The 22368-nt window shown below is 43.8% G+C and overlaps 1 protein-coding gene across 1 annotated transcript; it reads left to right on the plus strand.

Annotated features, from left to right (window-relative positions):
- The first annotated feature begins 494 nt into the window (after positions 1-494).
- Positions 495-7497, plus strand: LOC146556220 (interleukin-1 receptor type 2-like). The gene is made up of 10 exons (XM_085248960.1): positions 495-579; positions 2687-2780; positions 3476-3728; positions 4126-4300; positions 4442-4619; positions 5075-5164; positions 5269-5334; positions 5467-5602; positions 6151-6296; positions 6469-7497. The coding sequence occupies exons 2-10, from the start codon at positions 2696-2698 to the stop codon at positions 6612-6614; spliced, it is 1275 nt and encodes a 424-aa protein (XP_085105086.1). The 5' UTR covers positions 495-579; positions 2687-2695; the 3' UTR covers positions 6615-7497.
- The last annotated feature ends 14871 nt before the right edge of the window (positions 7498-22368 follow it).

A 22368-nucleotide genomic window follows, 5' to 3' on the forward strand; every position in this document is an offset into this window, starting at 1 on the left:
TTTTCAATGAACACAGTTTTTAAAAAGTAATTTCAGAACCACAGTGAAAGTACAAACCCCTTTATGACGGGGTGGCTAAAGGCAGCTCAATATCTCAACAGGGGGAACTGCCTGCATGGCTCCACACAGCATTGCTGGCTGTGAGTACATTGTGACGCTCGTGATGATGTGTGTTCATGTGTTAAAACAAACAGAGATGTCCATGCAGACACAAGCAGCAGCTCATTCCAGTGAGCGACAGCTGTAAACAGATGTAAGACAAGAATGCTGCCTTTAGACTCGGGAAACTGTTTGGAAATCATTATAGGTCTTTTCCCACAGTGCATCTGAGTGGGTTTGTGTATATACTGTGTGTTTGGAGTCACCTGACTTGAGTGGTGAGCTGTACATCACACTGCATTACATTGGGAAACCTGAGAAATTTCCACCTCAGAGGGGTGGGAACATTGAAAAGAGACTGCAGGTTTCCCCTGAGCTAATAGGAAACTGATCATTTGCTGCTTCAGTCCACGCTGTCACCACATCTACCTGTCACCAGTGTCACACTGCCAGGACCACCGCCACGCTCACCTTTACACCGTGAGTATACTGCATTGCTGTGTATGTAATCATAGGAAAGTAAGGTTAGGTACACGCGTGTGCCGTATTTATATGTACACACATATGGTTGCTTATATAACAAAACTGCCTAACTATAATATATAACTTTTTAACAATAATGCGCTTGTTATGTACTAATAAGTACTGAAAATTCCATATTTTATTCTGTTTTGTCATATTTGCAACCATTTACATTGCAGGGTTTTACTGTCACAGCATGTTTACTTTAAATATTTCATTTGCTGCACAAATGTTTAAATCTACTTAGTTTGCAACAGATCGAGACTTTAGAGTTTATCCAAAACTACTATAATAAAATATTTGTATGGGTGCACTGTAGGAAGAAAATGTAAATGTTTCTCAGACCGACAGTTCTACTGAATCAAACGAGGATGTGTATACTTTTTTTTCTTAAATAAGTGATTTTCACGATAAATGCAAAGGCATCCGCAACTTAATGTCGAATTAAGTCGCCATCATTGCGTTAATAATTTGAGATATATTTTTGAAGTGGAGGTCAAATTCTCTAGTTTCGTCGTAGACTGTGTGAATACAAAAGGTTCATTTAATTATGAAATATTGAGCTTATCATAAGAGCACATGCAGTATTTATAATATTATACTTAAACTGAAGGAAACTACAGATAGCATTGTAAGGTTTGGCAGTAGCAGTAAAAAAAACGGTCATAATAAATGAGTTATAAAATTGTTCTCGGCTTTAATCGAAACTCTTAATCCTGGAAAATGTGTCAGTGCATTGTGACTTGTGTATGCATATTCATTTACAACACTGGCACTCCCACACTTTATGGGCCTTGCTTTTAATGACACATGGAGGATTTCAGTGTGGAAATGATTTATCACACCCGCATGTGTGTGGCACTCGTGTCTGTCTGTCTGTGTGTAAGAGTGAGCGAGAAAATGTTCACTTCTCTCAGCTGATCCTTGTAATCGGAGGAGAAAACAGAAGCGAAAATCCACTTGTTTCCACGGAAACAAAACTATGGAAATCTTACCTAACAAAATGCATTTAAATACGATACGGAAAACTTTCAAAGTATGCTATATACTACTATATGTGTGCAAATAGGATACAGTAAACGGACTATATTTAGAAAAAATTAAATACAAGTAGACTTTACACTAATGTTATTATGCAGCACTTTTATGCGTCTTTAAATCACAGGTGTCGAACTCCAGGCCTCGAGGGCCGGTGTCCTGCAGGTTTTAGATATATCCTTGATCCAACACAGCTGATTTAAATTACTTCTCCAGAACCCTGGTGATGAACTAATCCTTTGATTCAGGTGTGTTGGCCCAGGGTGAGATCTAAAAGCTGCAACAACTGGCCCTTGAGGCCTGGAGTTCCCCACCCCTGCTAAATGTATATTTATTGTTGACTGAATATGCAATATATTACCAAATTGTTGCCCTGATCTTAATAAAAAATTGCTATAGGTTACACCTGTCCTCACTACTAGTTTAGGTCTTTAGTATTGGAATAAAAAAATAGTAGCTAAACCCCAATTTATCACCAAGCCATTCTGTTCATTCGAACATCAAAAACATATTTTAATACTACATCTTTAGTCCAGTTACTATTGTTATTCATTTTACTGACCTATGATGTGAGTGACTTTAAAAGGTTTAATATGAGTCATCCCATGTGGTGCCATTGGTAAACTCCCTAAATTTGACTCTAGGATGTGGGGGCGAGATGAAGTGGATTGCCGACATCTTTGATGACGATGTGCTGATGTCACAACCTCTACAATCTGAAAAGAGTTTGCATAAAAGCCGATTTGGTTAAAGCTTTATGAGGCGAGGACACTTATACCTCAGCAGCCCAGTGTTTAAAGCCTCATGTCCGGATAACATTTGAAGTTTTTCCTTTGTTATTTTTCTGGCCTTCGATGCCCTTTTTTATCCTCTCTGTGGGTTATTTTTTCTCTTAAGCCTTTTCTTTAATGTTTTACTGGAAAAAACATTTAAGCTGGAAAGCTGGAAGCAACTGAACCGACTTGTTTAAACATCACTACAAGTTTTGCTGGTGGATGTTTTATTTCAGACGTTTGTCTCCCTGCAGACTGCCATCATGGTCTTTTTGCCTTTAACATGTGCTGTGGTCATCATCAGCTGTGTTTATGGAGGACCTCCATTACCTCCTTTGCCAACGAAAGGTGAGCTTGCAGCAGCTACACTACACACACTGCATACTGTAAGAGGCAGTAGTATTCATCACAGAGAGAATGCATTGTGATCATTACAGTATTACAGCGGGGTGATCTTGCTTTTTAGACAGATATCTTATTACAACCGACTCCATGATCATCACCCACTCTACATATGTTTACATGTAGATGCTGGGGCGCGATCTTTCAAGCCCTACAGGTACAGCCGTTACCAAAATTATTAGAACGAGAAAACACAAAGAAGGCTGTCAAAAAGTTCTTTAAAACTAAAAATTATAGCTATATATTTGGCAAATTATTAGGTACGGCATCTTCATCAAAAAATTATAATGTGCTTTTTCGTAAAAGTGTAAAGAAAAAAAAATCTGATAATTATTTTCTAACATTAAAAAGTAGAATTTGGATCTCAGAGCTTGATCATACTGGTTGCTTAACCATTGCAGAAACATCAAAAGTGTTACTGTAATGGTTAAGCAAGATCAACCTTTCACCGGGTGGAGGTCTAATGTTGAGCACTGTAGGTGGTGTGTTGGAGGGACTGAAAGAGGTTTTTGATAATACTGACTTAATGCTCATGTGACAGTGTGACTGCCTTGTGAGAATCACACTTTATGAGTTGCACTGCTAGATTTTTTTGCACGTGTCGTTTCTAATCACTACATGGCCCTAATATGTACTTGCAGATGGCTGCTACCTGGTCGATCCAGAGGTGGCGACATTCAGAGTGGAGGGTGAAGCAGTAATCCTCTCTTTCCCGATATTCAGCCATGTTCTTGAAAAACGCAACATTGCCCCCCCAACCGCTGAGTACTCCATCACCAAGGACAATGAGATGGAGGGCACAAACTATCAGGGACGTGTTCAGCAGCAGGATAACCAGCTGTGGCTCCTCCCAGCTGTGGCTTCAGACTCAGGGAAATACACCTGCACATACAGGTAGTTAACCAGAGTCAAGAGAAATGATCTCTCCAAGTAACAAGACCGTTCTTTCCACAGGCGATGCTGGTAAAACTAGCAAAAGCTGATAAGTAATCTGATAGGAACAAATGACAACATTGTTTAGTTTTTATGTCCAACACTTAAACATGCAATGATTACCTAAAATAAAAGTATTATTTTTCACATTTCAATTTTTACAATTTTTTTTTAAACTACTTGCTGTTTTGTTAGAAATTAGATGGAAAACCGCCCCCCCTCCAATTTACAGACAGGGTGGCTACAAAGCAACATATCAGAAACTAGCAGAAAGTATGTTTCTTTTTATACTTTCCTCTCCGGATTGAAACTTTCAAACTGGAGAAAACTTGGTCACTTGTAACACTTTTGTTTCCAGAAATGAGACCTACTGCGTAACTGGAAGTATCAAGCTGCACGTGTACGAGCCCACTTTAGTAGACATGAAAAAGCTGACGCATAAAGTGACAGCCGCAGTGGGAGAGACGCTGACATTAGAGTGTCCATCTCTGCGTAACTTCAACAAGACGGACAGCATGATAGAGTGGTACAAGGTGAGTGAACGAACCTGTCGGCGCTTGGCAAGGAACTTTCTGCCTGATGCGGTTGACAGGGATATTTTTTTACACTCTTTTGAGGTAATCGGCTAAGGCTGGTAGTGATGAGTCATTTAACCACATGCTGCCTTCTTGCAGGACTCCAACACCACTGCTTCTCCAGCAGGCAGAGCAGGGTCCTTCCAACAGCACAGAGGCAAACTGATGATCCCAGCTGTGAAGCGAACCCATGCAGGCATCTACACCTGCAAGCTCAGGGTGCGCATTAACAACCAGCAGTACAAAGTCAGCAGAGTGTATCTTCTCCATGTGCAAGGTTTGTGATCTGCAAAGTCATGCATGTGCTGAGAAATGTGGGTTAAATAAGAGTTTTTATCTATTACATGGCTATTACTGCATTTATAGTTTTAGATTATTAAGTATAATACAACTGTCAGGCTAGAGGACAGATCACACTTACGCTTCTTTTTAAGTAAACATGCAGAGCAAATGAGAAAAAAAATCTTTAAAAAAATTCATTAAATTAATACTTAAATAAGCAAATCACTTTAATTTTATGACAATGTGCAACAGTCAAGTACTTTACATAAAGATCATCAATTTACTTCTTTACAACTAGAGCGTTGTGGTGCACTGCCCTCTACTGGCCCACTAGGGAAATAGCATGGGCCGCACAGATAACTCCATCAAACACATTAATGATTATTACTGTGCCAAATAGTCCACTGTTGTTATTATTTAAGGAGCCGTTTGTTTGGATGTGTCTTCCAGGCCCTGATCCTGAGATCACAACCAAATCCACTGTGCCTAACATCTCTGTGACCTCTGACCTTGGGTTAATCAGCACCAGCACTGTCAACAGTGAGTTTTTTAATAGATAGATAGAGGTTTTATTTTTTTTTATTTGATTAATTCAAATTCCCCAGAGGGACTGTTCATGAAGAAATGCCTTGTTTATGTTTTAGCTCCAATAGTTCAGCCACCTGTGATTGTTTCACCACTAAATGGAACCGTTTTTGAAAGTCCACATGGTGAGTGATAAAACTCTTTAGTCCTAAAATAAATAATAACAATACAACCTCATTCTTAAATAAACATACAACCAAACAGACTGTAAATATATATTAAATGTCTCATCTAGATTTGCCTCTGACTTTCTTTAGGTTCAGGACTGAAACTGTTCTGTCAGGTGCTCACCGAATGTCAAACAGCAGATTCTACTGAGGTCACGTGGTTGGTAAATAGCCAGACAGTGGAGTCATCGTACCTTGACAAGCGTGCTCTGCAGGGGGGAAGAAGGTAATTTTTGATTTTGTCTGCACTGGTTCTAAAATTACACGTAAACCTTATCTAACTTAAATGTAAGTTTATTACGAGTTCAACTGATGCTACTTTGGAATGATAATAGCTTCTTCGATTTTGACTGCAGGTTAGAGAATAAATGGATGGAACCATTATGAGAAAAATTGCAAAAGAAAATACAAATGAAAGGCCAGCAGACAAACATGTGTATGTGCATGCTAAAGATAAGCCCTGTAGCCGGAAACACGGGTCATCGTGCTCTTCCAAACCCACTTTGCGATCGTGCCTATTTCCAACATAACCTTTTGCGCTCCTACAGGATCTGGTCTGTAAAAAACTGTGATGGTGTCTTGCCTCTCAGACAAGTTAAATAACACATTTCTGAGAGGTTGTTATGGATATTTGATCCACCAGTATTGAAATAATCTACTACCAGGTGTTGCTAACAGCTCTGACTCTAATGATTACTCTTTATGTGAAATCATTAGAGACACGCCTCGTTCACAGCATTAAAAACAGACGGCTGCTTGTCTCGATGTTTCCAGGGTTACCAGGGTGTCCAAAGGCTGCCAGATTGAGTTGAGGCTAATTGTCGAACCAATAACAGAAGAAGACGAGAAGTCAGAGTTAAAATGTGTCACTCAGAACAAAGGAGGAAGACGAGAAGTTGTTGCACAGCTTCGACTAGAAGGTGAGCTGTTCTTCACATTAGGCTGCGAACTCTCGCAAAATTGACGACACACACAGTATTAAGTTATATTTTTTGTCTTTGGTTTGTTGAGATCACCTCAACAAACCAAAGACAGGACAACTAAACCTTGATATGTAAAGACACTAATCTACCTTTGCCTCTCTGTCTACAGACTCCACCTTTACATGGGTGGTTGTGGCTGCAGGGGCTGTGATCTCATTCCTCACAGTGGTCTCTGTGTTTCTCTACGTCCTCTTCAAACCTAGAAGGAAAAAGAACAGGGATTACTTTCTGGCTCGGCAGAGCAGCACCTTCTAGCTCTGGCGCTGTGCACGCTTCCTCATCAGAGACCTCCTTTTAAACTTTACCTTTTACATCAGATTATTTTTTATGCATTACTTCCGTGTGATATCCAGGAGCAGCACCACGTCTTTCTTAGGGTTGTCCATAAAATTCACTGCTAAAGGCTGCTAATCAGCGAATGAATAACTTTATGTTTGTTATTGATGTTATAGTTTTCTGGGGGGATTCACTGGAATGAATTAAACAAATACCTCTCTGACACTCAAAGGTGAACAATGTTTTTTGTAAGGTTAGAAGCATGTAAAAGATGAGCCGTTGTGTTACCTAGTTCTTTTACACCGATTCAAGACATGAAATCCAATTTAAGACAACACGCCAGATGTTTGAGATACACACTGACATCACTGATGTTTTTACACATTTGGATAATGATATATCAAGACGATGAGTGGAATTTTAACTATTTCCCACCAAAACTGTAATAATGTGTTTATTCCAATTCAGTTGGCTTCAATTTCCTTTTGCGCTCAGTGTCAAGCATCAGGTCCCAGATTTCAGGTCCATCAAAAACATCCATCCATCCATCCATCCATCTTCATCCGCTTTATCCGGGGCCGGGTCGCGGGGGCAGCAGCCTAAGCAAAGAGGCCCAGACCTCCCTCTCTCCAGCCACCTCCTCCAGCTTATCCGGGGGAATACCAAGGCGTTCCCAGGCCAGCCGAGAGATATAATCTCTCCAGCGTGTCCTGGGTCTGCCCCGGGGCCTCCTCCCGGTGGGACATGCCTGGAACACCTCACCCAGGAGGCGCCCAGGGGGCATCCTTGTCAGATGCCCGAACCACCTCAGCTGGCTCCTTTCGATGTGGAGCAGCAGCTGCTCTACTCTGAGCCCCTCCCGGATGGCCGAACTTCTCACCCTATCTCTAAGGGAGAGGCCAGCCACCCTTCGGAGGAAGCTCATTTCTGCCGCTTGTATCCGCGATCTCGTTCTTTCGGTCACTACCCACAGCTTGTGGCCATAGGTGAGGGTAGGGACGTAGATCGACCGGTAAATTGAGAGCTTCGCTTTTACACTCAGCTCCCTCTTCACCACGACGGACCGGTGCAGCGTCCGCATTACTGCAGCTGCAGCCCCAATCAGTCTGTCGATCTCCGGCTCCCTTCTCCCATCACTCGCGAACAAGACCCCGAGATACTTGAACTCCTCCACTTGGGGCAGGAACTCATCCCCGACCCGGAGTGGGCACTCCACCCTTTTACGGCTGTGAACCATGGCCTCAGATTTGGAGGTGCTGATCCTCATTCCCGCTGCTTCACACTCGGCTGCGAACCGTTCCAGTGCGAGCTGGAGGCCCTCACCCGATGAAGCCAACAGAACCACATCATCTGCAAAAATCAGAGATGAGATTCTGAGGCCACCAAAGCGAAAGCCCTCCGCCACTTGGCTGCGCCTAGAAATCCTGTCCATAAAAATTATGAACAGAACCGGAGACAAAGGGCAGCCCTGGCGGAGCCCATCACCCACCAGGAACGAGTCCGACTTATTGCCGGCAATGCGAACCAAGCTCTTGCAACGGTTGTATAGGGATCGAATGGCCCGTAGCAATGGGCCAGACACCCCATATTCCCGCAACACCTCCCACAGGACACCCCGAGGGACACGGTCGAATGCCTTCTCCAAGTCCACAAAACACATGTAGACTGGTTGGGCAAACTCCCATGCACCCTCAAGTATCCTCGAGAGGATAAAGAGCTGATCCAATGTTCCGTGACCAGGACGAAAACCGCATTGTTCCTCCTGTATCCGAGGTTCGACTAACGGACGAACTCTCCTTTCCAGCACCCTGGCATAGACTTTCCCAGGGAGGCTGAGGAGTGTGATCCCCCTGTAGTTGGAACACACCCTCCGGTCCCCTTTCTTAAAGATGGGGACCACCACCCCGGTCTGCCAGTCCACAGGTACTGGCCCTGATCTCCACGCAACATTGCAGAGGCGTGTCAACCAGGACAGCCCTACAACGTCCAGAGCCTTCAGGAACTCGGGGCGGACCTCATCAACACCAGGGGCTCTGCCACCAAGGAGTTGTTTAACTGCCTCAGTGACCTCGCCCCCGGAAATTGGCGGGTCATTCCCCTCATCCCCAGACTCTGCTTCCTCCTCGGAAGACGTGTCAGTGGGATTAAGGAGGTCCTCGAAGTATTCCTTCCACCGCCCGACAATTTTCTCAGTCGACGTCAGCAGCGCTCCGCCAGCACTATACACAGTGCAGGTAGAGCACCGCTTTCCCCTCCTGAGACGTCTGACGGTTTGCCAGAATCTCTTCGAGGCAGTCCGAAAGTCTTTTTCCATGGCCTCTCCGGACTCCTCCCACACCCGAGTTTTTGCTTCCGCCACTGCCCGAGCCGCATTTCGCTTGGCCTGTCGATACCTGTCGGCTGCCTCCGGAGTCCCACAGGGAACAAACCCTCTCGTCCACCGGGAAAAATCCCAATGTACCGGCAGCAAGCCGAGGGTATATTAGGATACCCATCCCAGCCCGCCACCTCTCAACCTCACGCACTAACTCAGGCTCCTTCCCCACCAGAGAGGTGACATTCCATGTCCCTATTGCCAGTCTTGGCAGCCGGGGGTCAGTCCGCCAGGGCCTCCGCTCCTGGCCGCCACCCGGCACACAATGCACCCGACCCCTGTGGCGCCTCCTGCGGGTGGTGGGCCTGCGGGAGGATGGGCCCATGTCTCCTCTTCGGGCTGTGCCCGGCCGGGCCCCATGGACTAAGGCCCGGCCGCCAGACGCTCGCCCTCGGGCACCCTCCCCGGGCCTGGCTCCAGGGCGGGGCCCCGGTAACCCTATCCCGGGCAGGGTAAACTGTTCCCTCGGTGTCCTTTTCATAAGGGTCTTATGAATCGCTCTTTGTCTGGTCCCTCACCCAGGGCCAATTTGCCATGGGAGACCCTACCAGGGGGCAAAAGCCCCCAGACAACATAGCCCCTGGGATCCCTGTGACACACAAACCCCTCCACCACGATAAGGTAGCGATTCAAAAACATCTTCCTTAATTTTGGTTTCACTTTTCTCAGGACTAAACTTATTTCTTAAATGCTGAAGTGCTGTTTCTGTCCAGTTATCCTCTTTGTGTAATACTTGGAACATCATCAAAGTTGGCACAGGTGAAAACATTGCAGTAGCAAACTGCTTTTTTACCACTGTTACTGGTGTGTTTATACTGTGTATGTGTTAAAAAGTGCAATAAATGTTCTCAGGGAAGCATCGTGTTCTGTTGAAGAGCTTAATTTGCAAACTTTCATATCTACACATTTAAATGGAAAAACTGACTTGACCTATGTCAAGTACGTTACACATTTTTGTTTATCATCTCCATCCACTGCCATGCCTCAAAATGCCTGTGTATACCTTTTGAAGGGGTGAAACAGAAACGCGCACCATTTCAACGAGATTTTAAGATGCAAGATTTGCAAGTGCCATCCATCCATCCATCTTCTTCTTATCCAGGGCCAGCAGAGAAGCTCAGACCTCCCTCTCCCCAGCCACCTCCTCCAGCTTGTCCAGGGGAACACCGCGGCGTTCCCAGACAAGCCGAGAGATTTAATTTCTCCAGCATGCCCCAGGTCTGCCCCGAGGCCTCCTCTCGGTGGGACATGTCCGCAACGACTCACCCAGGAGACGCCCAGGAGGCATCCTTGTCAGATGCCTGAACCACCTTAACTGGCTCCTTTCGATGTGAAGGAGCAGCTCTCTACTCTCTCTCTTCACCGCAACAGACCGATACAGAGTCTGCATCGCTGCAGCCACAGCACCAATCCCTCTGTCGATCTCCTGTTCCCTTCTCCCGTCACTCGTGAACAGAGATGGGCAGTAACGCGTTATCCGATTACTTTTTCAAGTAACGAGTAAAGTAAGGGATTACTATTGCAAAAAGAGTAATTAGATTACTGTTACTTTCCCATAAACACGCTGCGTTACTGTGTTACTAAAACCGTGATTTTTTGAGAAGGGTCTGGGGAGGGTCATATTGGGACCTCCACAGTAGCCGGAAACACGTGACCTCCACAGTAGCCGGAAACACGTGACCTCCACACTAACCGGAAACACGTGACCTCCACACTAACCGGAAACTCGTGACCTCCACACTAACCGGAAACACGTGACCGCCACAGTGGCCGGAAACACGTGACCTCCACAGCAGGCAGAAAGGCATTCCTGCATGGATCATCGACTGTGGAAACCTTGTGGCGTGTCTAGAAATTTTTTGTTGGGGGGGCCAGGTAGGGGCACAGATTTGGAGAAGGGTGGCAGATGCAATTGGCAGATAATGTTAAAAAAAAATTCTACCAACCGTTCACCATAATTCAATAACCCTGTAAACCTAATAACCGAATGCGCTTTTAACTCTTATTAGAATGAGATTTTAACCACTACGGTGTTACAGGGCAAAAACATTTTTGAATATTAAAATACGAACATTTTTAACATACAATTGGCAAATTAGCCAATGCCAATGTAAAACTTCATCTGCCTATTAAAAGATAATCTTCCTACAAACTGGTGTTTGATTTTGAAACAGGAAAAAAGTGGGGAAACAACTGAAAAGACTAACATTTGAATAAAACCTGAAAGCAAGTAAATACTTTCTATGCTGCCTTATGGTAAACTTTGGTAATATTGATCAAGAACAACACTGGCTGATGATGAAATACAGTCAGCTGGCATGGTGACACTTCCAGTATTAACCTGCAGGGCTGGACTGGGACAGAAAATCGAGCATTTTGACTACAGACCGACCCACCAGGTATTAAAGCCATGAAGCCTTTGACTGAAAACAAACCCTGTTGTGACAGTGATGTACAGTCTTGTTGGTATATGTATGATTTCTATACATTTTACGTCAGATAAAAACTTTGTTCGCATGATTCAGATAATTATTTAATAAAAGCGAGACATTTTAAATGAGAATAAGAAAGAAAAGTATTTCTTTGTGCCCCCCTCTCCCTGTTAATGCCCTAACAGCCCCCCTGGCAAAACTTTGCTAGACCCGCCCCTGCACAGTTACCAGCTGTCAGCTACTTAGAAAAGGATCCTGGTGTTATTTGTGTCTCAGAAACAGCTCATAACTTCCCTTCAACTCATTCATGTCACCTAAAAGGTAAACCTATTTCTCCATCACCTGTTCAGCTCTGATGATTCAGTAAGGACATCTCCTGGTTTCATCTTCATGTTTCCCTCTCACCACATATCCAAACCGACATCATGACCAGCAGCTTTACAGCTGTGGCTCCAGCAAACATCAGCTGATACTAGAAATTAATATTAAATCAATTCTAACAACAGCTGATCAAGCTTGAATGTGCTGCTGTTGTTTAGCGCGACATCTGCTGGTTTCCTCTTTCTGGCGCAAAGTGGGCATAAATAAACAAGAGAGAAAAGCCGATCAGCTGATCATTGATCAGTTTCATGATTGAAGTAGGAACAGGAGAGGCAGGGGAGAGAATGAGAGAAGAAGAGGCAGCTGTGCAGCGTAAAGACAGAATAACTCCAGTTTTGTGTCTTTTTTTCATTATAGCTAACGGGACAAACTGCGTCTCTTCTCAGCTCAACACAAAACGTGTAATATTTTCTCTGAATGAGGGACCATTGCATTTTTTAAGGAGCCGTTGGCAACTCTACTAACTAACCTTATGAATAAAATAAAGTTCACTATCAGTAACATCATAGCACCCACCCAGCTGTATAGAAACTCCGTCATGCTAGCTCACGCAGTATGAGTTATTGTAACTGACTGTAAAAGGTCAGCAACATGAAAATAAACTGCACCTAAACTTGGTTCATATCTGACCCAGATAGACTGCAGGTCATAACTTCTTACCTGAAGTTCAGGTCACCTGACACTCGGACCGGCGGCTGCCTCGGGTCTCTGCTCCTCCTGCCTCCCCTTCCCTCATCCACCTGCTGGCCTCTGTGGAAGCTCCGCCATAGCCACCACCAAACAACTTAGTTTTTTTTACACATCAGCCAGCATCTGGCCAATCCACCACCTCTCATTGTTCATGCTGTTACAAAAAAAATAAATAAATAAGTCATCAGCCCACCGGGCAAATGCCCGGTATGCCCGATGGCCAGTCCAGCTATGTTAACCTGTTAATCTTTCGCTGAAAAATTGTTTTCTGCTGCGCCGTCTTTTGTGCTTGGCTCTCCTACCTTTGCTAACATGATGCTCATAGTGCAGAAGCCGATACTGCATTCACTTACACTCGGATATCTGAACTTCACTGTGAAAACATAATCATACATTTAGCTTCGGGGTGGCACCGGGGTTGGCCTGTGCCCCCCCAGGTCACCCCCCTGGACACGCCACTGGATTGTAAAGGTTGGGACAGAGTCTTTCATGTCTAAATTTGCCGTTAATAATTATATAATTCTAGGAATCATCTAGTTTGCTTACACTTTGTTAGCGTTACAACAACGGTCAGACCCCCGCGGTATCTAAACTTTAGTAAGGAATGTGTGCACTTTTGACACCTCTGATTAGCATTTAGCGGTCAGTTTCAAACGTATTTGATTTTTGCTTGTTATGAACAAATTCACTTCACTACTTTTCACAATCTGTAACATCAATGCACATTGTTCCATTTACTGCATATTGCACTTTGTTCATGTCTCTCATTCCACCTGCAAAAACATTGTAAAGGTCGTCACAGAGTTTTATATATGTATAAATACTAATATTCTCTATTCCATTCTGTTCTGCTTTTTTATTGCCCAGATTTTAGTTTGCCTTTGTTAAATTGTCTGTTATATGTCAATCTATACGTATGTCACAAATAAGTGTCTTGTAAATTATGTTTTTGTAAAGAATTTTCTCCCAAATCTCTTACATGCTAACTGTAACGTGTTATTTCTGCTAAAACCTGAACCTAAATGTGTATATGGTGTTTATCTGTTTTTCTATCTGTTTTAGATGCAAATATCAATTTGGAGTTCTGCCTCCAAGCCAGAATTGCAGGAATGCACCACGTGTTGGCTGTTTCACTGCCCTCTGTGCCCCACTCTCAGCCCTACTGTCAGGGCAAAGATTGAGCAGCATATAAATGGACACATTAAAAATGCTTTGCCTTCAAAGGTATGTTGGTATTAAATATACCTCATAGTTAAAGTTATAAATATGCACTTCTTTTCAGCACCTCTGCAGTCTCTTTGTTGACTTAAATGTTGCTTTTCACACTGTGCAGTTCAGTGTATTCATCAGCAAGAGAAAAAAGTGTTTTCATTAAATATTTTTTCCTGTTCACCACATTTCCTGACAGCTCTTGTGATCCACACCATTTTGCTTTCATTATTGAGGATGGCTTGGATATTTTTGTTAATATGTACAATCTGATTGTTAGATAAACTGATTGCATTCTATACAACTACATTTAAATTAGATGTTGTTGTTGTTTTTTTTCTTTTTTTCTCTCTTACAGACAAAATGATATGCCGGTGCACTTTCACTGCCCGGTCTGCAACATGACAGTCATACAGCGTGGGGATATGGCAAGTCAATTATTGTCATGTCAGCATTCAGGACTGCTCCCCACTGAACTCTCCGTGGAGCCCCATCTCCCTCTCGATGTCTTGTCTCCGGCATCTAAACCATTTTCTGAATCTTGGGTAGAACATTCATGTGCTCTACCCTCTGTGCTAAATGAAACTGTGGCTTGTGGAAAGTCCATGAAAATGAAACGCCCTCACTGTGGTCTTAGTCTTCTTACAAAAAAACTTCAAGGCTCACATGATGTGAAGGCATTCAAACAGGTCAATAGATGTTTGCCTGGCCTGTCATCTGCAGTGTTTTTGTGTAGAGGGACTTCTTCCTCTTTGTTTTTCAGTTTGCAGAGGACATGGAGCTCTTTTTAAAAGCATGTGCTGACGAGCAGGGACTACGGGTCAATGCGATGTTTGACATTTAATGGACAGATGAAGGTAATGGCTGTTTGTTTGTGTTTTTTATGTGTTGTTTGCTTTTCAGTGTACAGAATTCCAGTTAAACTTATTATAAAATGTTGTTCACTTGTTTCCATACTTGTAGTAAAGAATTTAAGTGTAAATGTAACAGCATTGTTTATACTTGTAACTTCAGAGTAAAAAGCTTATTGTTGATATTAACATTAATGTATTATCCTGTAATCAATATTTTTTTTATACATTTTGCGCATTAACCCTCTGATCTCTATCCTGGACATTTGGGGCCACTTCACTTCTTTTTTTGGGGGGAGTTTTTTTTTACTATAATAATGGATTGGATTTATATAGCGCTTTTCAAGGCACCCAAAGCGCTTTACAATGCCACTATTCATTCACTCTCACACACTGGTGGAGGCAAGCTACAGTTTTAGTCACAGCTGCCCAGGGGCAGACTGACAGAAGGGAGGCTAACACCAGTGGTAGGGTAAAGTGTCTTGCCCAAGGACACAACAACCAGGGATCGAACCAGCGACCTTCCGGTTACAGATGCGCTTCCCAACCCCCTGAGCCATGGTTGCACTACTACACTGCAGTGGACCAAAAGAATGACACAGGTTTGATCTTAAGGATCTAATAGTTGTGTGTGTTTGTGCATGACATTGCAAACATGTATTTGCAAGATAGACTGGAATAAATTATGATGCATCAAATATTGCACAGGCTGCAGTGAATTGTTGTTGATACAGGTTATTGAGCTTTGAGTTTCCCAATCAAACTTAGCTTTGACACACAACATTTCATAACAAGATACCATAGCTGGGGCGGCAGCATCTCTGCTGGGGACAGGAAGAGACTGAACAGGGTGATCCGAAGGGCCAGCTCTGTTCTAGGATGCCCTCTGGACCCAGTGGAGGTGGTGAGTGACAGGAGAACGGCGGCTAAGCTGTCATCCCTGATGGACAACATCTCCCACCCCATGCAGCAGACTGTGACAGCACTGAGCAGCTCCTTCAGTGGGAGACTGCGGCACCCACGGTGTGGGACGGAGAGATTTCGCAGGTCTTTCCTCCCCACTGCTGTCAGACTCCATAATAAAGACTTTAACTGATCAAGCACACACATCCATACATATGCAATAATACTAAGTGCAATAATCCTTTCTGTCATCGTTGTATTTTTACTCAGTTGTATATAGCATTTGTATTTGTATTCTATTTTTATCTTATTGTATATTTATTTTATTTTATTCTACTGTATATAGTATTCTATTCTGTACAGTTGTGTACTGTATTTATTCTTATTGTATTCTAATTTTTGCCTCATAACTTTTGCACTGTCCACTTCCTGCTGTGACAAAACAAATTTCCCACGTGTGGGACTAATAAAGGTTATCTTATCTTATCTTATCTTAAAACTGTAGAATTAATGATAACTGGTGCTGGAAATGCTAGCACTTGATGCAGTGTTTTGATTCTGCTGCCACTCATAGCTACAATGCAATGCGCGAAAGTCACGTGGTCTGTCGATCTCTATAGGCCAACCACTCAGCCCACACAACCTCCCAGCAGGACCAGCAGGTGGCACCTGTGCTCTGTGGCAGGGGCAGACCTCTGTCACCCACAGTCTGTGTCCTCCTAACAAACACTGTGTACAGGTGAAGCCCAAAACCCCACCATGCCCCCACCACCACTCTCCCCCGTGACTATAGTATCATATGTCTATAAATTTGTTATTATAAGTACATCTCTGCATAACATTGCATCCATATTAACATTAACGAAAACAAAAGAAAAACGAAAGAAATATAGATTCAATTAAAACAAAGAATAACTTTATTAACATTTTTATTTTAGTCTGTAACAGAAAATATTTCATGTGCTTATAGTAGTACTGCAACTCTCTAAACTACTACAACACTTAAAGTAAATCAATTTGCCTGAAATAAAAAAAACAACTCATTTAAACTATAAACATCTTTTGACCGACTTGAACCGATTTTGATTCTGAAAAATAAAATTAGATTTAAATCGATCAGCAACATTAACTACTCAGTAGTCTCCCACCGTAGTCACAGTGACGCCAAGCGCTGCAAATGCTTGGTCATATTTTCATCACTGGATTTAAATCTTACTGGTATTAATGGTAGAGACCAGCAGGGGCGGATCTACGGTGGTGGCATAGGGCAGTATGTGCTAGGGGTGGGTTTTTATAATCGATTCATCGATTAAAATCGATTCTGGCTTGGATAACGTAAAATCGATTCATTAAAATCCTGAATCGATTTTTTAATATAAATTTATTTTGTCCGAAATGCCAGAATCTCTGGTGACATCTCACAAAATTTCAAGAACCACCAAACAGTAAATGAGAGCAGGTACAGGGATTCTGCACATAGACTTAAACACACAGCGCGACCCGCGGATCAGAATCAGTTAGATGTCGCCTTTCTCACGGTCGGGGCTGAAAGCCGACAGCTCGCTGATCCGGGTCCGCGCTTTGTGTTCACGCCCTTTATGCGCTGATTCTAAAGCTGTTAGTTTGATCTCTCTCCAAACAATATTGACCGAACCAGCAGCAAAAGAAGATCCAAACGCTTCACATAAACATCGTCATGAATTCACTCTGACTTTTACTGTTTTGCTTCCACCGCGATGCGCAGCTCTCTCTCTCTCCCTCTCTCCCTCCCCCTCTCTCGAACAGTTTCGCTTTCTTCATTATTCGTTTGCTTGTTACGCACAAGTCTACTGTTGTTTACAGCGCTGTCAGCCGCTGTTTTTTTCCCTTTTACATTCTTCCGAAAAGAAAACCTCATTTCTGCTGTTCAATACTGAACAAATTTAAACTTTTTAATATTATTCAAAATGCAAAATGCTTAACCGTGTGTCTAATAAAACCGCTGTAACGTCAGAGGTAATGTTCATTAATTAATGGTTTTCTTTCGTTTTTGATGTACTGCAGAATATTTTTATAAAATCCCAGGCCAGGAAAACCTTCATGTTTTTCTGTGTTTTATCCTCAGCTACTTTGACACAAAGGCATCTGCTGTGATGCTCACACCTTGGATAAAGTCTTGCGAGTGTCAGCTTCCTTTTTATAGATACAAAAATATGTAAATGTTCTGATCTGAATTATACTTCTGACTGTCAAAATTTCCCAGATTTAAATCGAATCGAATCGAATTAAATCGAATCGTGGATCGAATCGATTTGGGACCTTGTGAATCGGAATTGAATCGATTCTAGAAATCAGTGACGATACCCAGCCCTAGTATGTGCCACCCTGGTCGATGCTTTGAGGAGGTCCAGCTACAGTTAACATTGGATATGTCATGATCCTGGGCCATGTTGGCCCAGTATTCTTAGTTCTCATGTGTCTTTGTATTCAGTTCCCTGTTTAGGCCATGTTTCCTGAGTTGCCCTGTTGTGTTGTTCCCTGAGTGCTTTCCCTTTGTGACTCTCACCCCCTGTGTGCCCCTCTGTGTATTCATGAGCCCTCGTCCCCTTTCGTGTTTATTCCGTGTCTCCCCTGCCCGTTATGTTGGTGTTCTACTCGTGCTCTCTCTCCTCCTGTCTGAACCTCTGTACTTCCTGTTTCACCTCTCCCGTCAGTGTTGTGTTCACTCCTGCCATGTCTCGTGATTATTATCAGTGTCACCTGTGTTCCCCATGTGCTCCCACTCCGCTTGTTAACCCTTGGTGTATTTATGTCTGCGTCTCCCTCAGTTCTGTGTCGCGTTCTCCCTCATGCTGCGTGGATTTCCCTGCCTTTTGAGTTCATCCCTTGAGTCCGTGAGTTTTTGCGATTGGGTCCTCATCCTGCCTGCCACGCAGCGAGCCATGACAGGATGTGAATGATAAAACTGAATATATTGCATAACGTTACCTCTGGTAATCCCCGGCTGGTAAAAACCTCTGGAGAATCACCAGCCTGCTGCTCCAACATCAATGCTTTGCTCCTCCAACCTTTCCCAGCCCTCTGGTGCCCCCTGCTGCATATGAATGGTACCAGTCAAACCCTGGCTGCATTAGCAGCAGGTGTGTGTGCATTTGCATGTTTACAGGTTGAGTGTGTGTTGAGATGTTCTCCACACATTTCAGAGCTCCCAACACTTTTATTAGAAAACGACAGCATGCTGCCAGCATTTCTCCTGCTTTGGAAGCCATGAGAAGTTTGGGTGTGGGTCTGACCCTTTCACTCCTTTGATTTTTTCCTCCTCCGTTTTTTGCCTTTTCGTCACGTATGTCTTTGTACGGAGCTGCCGTGCTCTCCGTCGTTTCATACATAACTCTTTTTGGGGCAAAAAAAATTGCAGGTATGGATTAAGGTATGGTGTTCATCTGAACAATAGACTGGACTGGACTCATAACTCAGACGCCCTCTACAGGAAAGGGCAGAGCAGGCTGTACCTGCTGCGGAGACTCAGGTCGTTTGGAGTGGAGGGCCCACTCCTGAAGACCTTCTATGACTCTGTGGTGGCTTCTGCTATCTTTTATGGTGTGGTCTGCTGGGGCGGCAGCATCTCTGCTGGGGACAGGAAGAGACTGAACAGGGTGATCCGAAGGGCCAGCTCTGTTCTAGGATGCCCTCTGGACCCAGTGGAGGTGGTGAGTGACAGGAGAACGGCGGCTAAGCTGTCATCCCTGATGGACAACGTCTCCCACCCCATGCAGCAGACTGTGACAGCACTGAGCAGCTCCTTCAGTGGGAGACTGCGGCACCCACGGTGTGGGACGGAGAGATTTCGCAGGTCTTTCCTCCCCACTGCTGTCAGACTCCATAATAAAGACTTTAACTGATCAAGCACACACATCCATACATATGCAATAATACTAAGTGCAATAATCCTTTCTGTCATCGTTGTATTTTTACTCAGTTGTATATAGTATTTGTATTTGTATTCTATTTTTATCTTATTGTATATTTATTTTATTTTATTCTACTGTATATAGTATTTTATTTTATTCTATTCTGTACAGTTGTGTACTGTATTTATTCTTATTGTATTCTAATTTTTACCTCATAACTTTTGCACTGTCCACTTCCTGCTGTGACAAAACAAATTTCCCACGTGTGGGACTAATAAAGGTTATCTTATCTTATCTTAGCCAAAATATTAACTCTCAAAAAAAAAATTCAAAGCTTCAGCTGCAGCACACACAGCAACAAACACTGTTAGTAAACGTGTCCTGGAGTTTATGCAGGTGCAGAAAGTGCTGCTGCTTTAAGTCATCCGAACAGCTTCCAGATCCCTGGAAAACACCTGCACATGCGAGGTATGGATCGGGTAGACTCGATTTGTACGTGTCGCTACCAATGACTGTATAAAAGTCTTTTAAACAGTCATTGCTGTGTCCCTGAATTGGGACACAGCTATAGTGAGACAGGGCCGAATTTTTTTGGACAGGAAGTGATGTCATCACAGGCTTACCCAGACAAATAAAGTTACTTTTAAGTAAAACTAAGGGAAACGAGCCAGTTCTTCTAGACTTTAAAAATCACAATTGTCAAGATGTATTAAACACAAAAAACAGTCTTAAATAATTGCCTATAGGGCAGCACAGCCTTAGACAACAGTAGGACTGCAGGCAGTTACAGCACACAGTTTTGCCTCGTGCTAGTCTTCAGACATGCTTGCATGTGATAGGAGAAACAAATATTTACAAAGAGTTCCATTTATTAAACTTAAAACTTATTAAAACTTCACACATCGGATTGGGTGCTTTTGATTGTGGTCCCCTTGGACCCCAAAACATTTGGATTTTTAAAGCACTAATCAAAGTAGAAATGGAAAGCAATAATGTGACATCATTGGGAACAAACTGACTGACAATACTTCAGCGGTCTGTGCTCACCCCAGTTGCCAAGATGAAGGTTAAAATAATAAGTAAAGCAGTTTTTTTCTCCAACGCTGGCAGAGTCAGGCAGTGACTGACTGCAGCCATACCACCCTGAGCATGCCCGATCTCGCAAGCTAAGCAGGGTTGGGCTTGGTTAGTAGTTGAATGAGAGACCACCTGGGAATACCAGGCGCTGTGGCTCAGGTGGTAGAGCCGATCACCTACTAATTGGAAGGTTGGTGGTTCGATTCCTGGTTTCCCCTGCATGCCAAATATCCTTGGGCAAGATACTAACCCCAAATTGCTCTCCGATGCATCCATCGGTAGGGATGGGTATCGAAAACCGGTTCTTGTTGAGAACCGGTTCCCACTGTTTCAATTCCTTCGAATCGTTTGCCATTTTTGCAAACGATTCCCTTATCGATTCCAGTCGCCCCGAATGACGTCACCACGTTGCGGAGCGTCATTTACCTGGCAGGAAACATGGCGCCTAAGCGGCTCAAACGCTCAAAAGTTTGATTATACTTTATGAGAACCGATGACAACAGGGCAACTTGCAAAGTAGATATTTCATTTAAGGGAGGAAACACTACGAATATGCAAAAGCATTTGCTCACAAAACACGCGATGACCTTAAATGAATGTCGTGTTTTTAATTCCACTCCGGACTCGTGACTCTCCCAGCAGCAGCGGTAACGTTTGCACGCCCTCTTCCGTTAATGCGGCAGGTAAATAATCAACTAACAGTGCATATTATGTTAGCGCGATCTGCCTTATTACAAGACCTGCCATTACTGTACATGTAGGTGACCATGATGAGAGAGACAGAGTCTGTGTCATGGTCCTGGGTCGTGCGACCCAGTGTTTTGTGTTTAGTCTGTTTTGATGTTTATTGATTGTTTAGGTTCATTTAGTTATTCCAGCTCATTTGTAATTATATTACCCTTGTATATAGCTTCCCTTGCCCTTCATGTGTTTATGTCCGTGTGTCTTGTGTTGTCAAGTTCATGCTGTCGCTTCTGTCATCTTCCCCTGTACTGAGTCTCCCTGGTTCGTGCGTCTATCTGTCATGAGTCATGTCTGCATGGTTATGTTTAGTTCATGTCATGTCTAATCTCCATGTTTCCTGTTTTACTTTGAAAGTCTGTATTGAATGTCAGTGTATTCAGTTTCACTCCTCCTGTCGTTAAGTTCATGTATATCAGCTGCGTTCCCATGTGTGGCCACTTCCCCTGATCATCCCTCATGTGTATTTAGTCTCTGTGTTTCTTACAGTCTGTGTCGCGTCGTCTGTGTTCCCACCCTCCATGTTTCCATGCCCAGTCTGTTGTATTCTAAGTCATAGCCTTACCTTAGTTCATTTCCAGTTTAGGTTTCTGTTTTAGTTATTGCTTTTGTGCTGCCCTTATTCTTGTTTGTTTCTCTTGCGTTACCAGCCACAATAAAAGGCTCGCTTTTGTTTAAAGTTCACTCCCGTCTGCTCACTTGTGTTCGCACCTGGGTCCACCACACACACCACCGCACGGTCTGTCACAGCGCACCGTGACAGTACGACGCGACCATGTCGGACCCAGCGACACAAGAGAGGGAGATCCTCCAGACGGTGGAGTCGCTATGTGGTAAATGGCTGCGGTGCTCCGGAGAGGAGGAACGGGAGGAGTTAGCCCGCCAAGCGGGAGTATGCGTGTCTGTGTTTCCCTGGCTATGGGAGGCACTACACCCGCTGATCACTGACTTTCTCATCACCGCTCTCCAACTCTGTCCGCAGCCACGGCTGCCTAGTGTGCGGGCGGTGCCGCCAGAGCCCTGCTGTTGTCCCGTTTCCCCGCTGCTTCGCGAGCCAGAAGCAGTTGCGGTTGGAACGGTGAGGCTCGCCACCGACACACCCTCCGCTCGCGCCCCGTCGGCTTCCGCGTCTTCACCGCGGCCTGGCCGCACGGCGTGGCACACGGAGACGACGGAGGCCATAGA

Source organism: Mchenga conophoros, linkage group LG16 (genome assembly GCF_057382185.1).
Source record: "Mchenga conophoros isolate Kocher_MC1m ecotype Shallow Benthic linkage group LG16, M_conophoros_male_GT1.1, whole genome shotgun sequence".
NCBI lineage: Eukaryota > Metazoa > Chordata > Actinopteri > Cichliformes > Cichlidae > Mchenga > Mchenga conophoros.

Coding starts and splice junctions, on each gene's coding strand:
- LOC146556220 (XM_085248960.1), top strand. CDS start 2,696: ATGGTCTTTTTGCCTTTAACATGTGCTGTGGTCATCATCAGCTGTGTT. Junction 5,165..5,268: donor CAGCACCAGCACTGTCAACA/GTGAGTTTTTTA, acceptor TTTATGTTTTAG/CTCCAATAGTTCAGCCACCT. Junction 5,603..6,150: donor GCTCTGCAGGGGGGAAGAAG/GTAATTTTTGAT, acceptor CGATGTTTCCAG/GGTTACCAGGGTGTCCAAAG.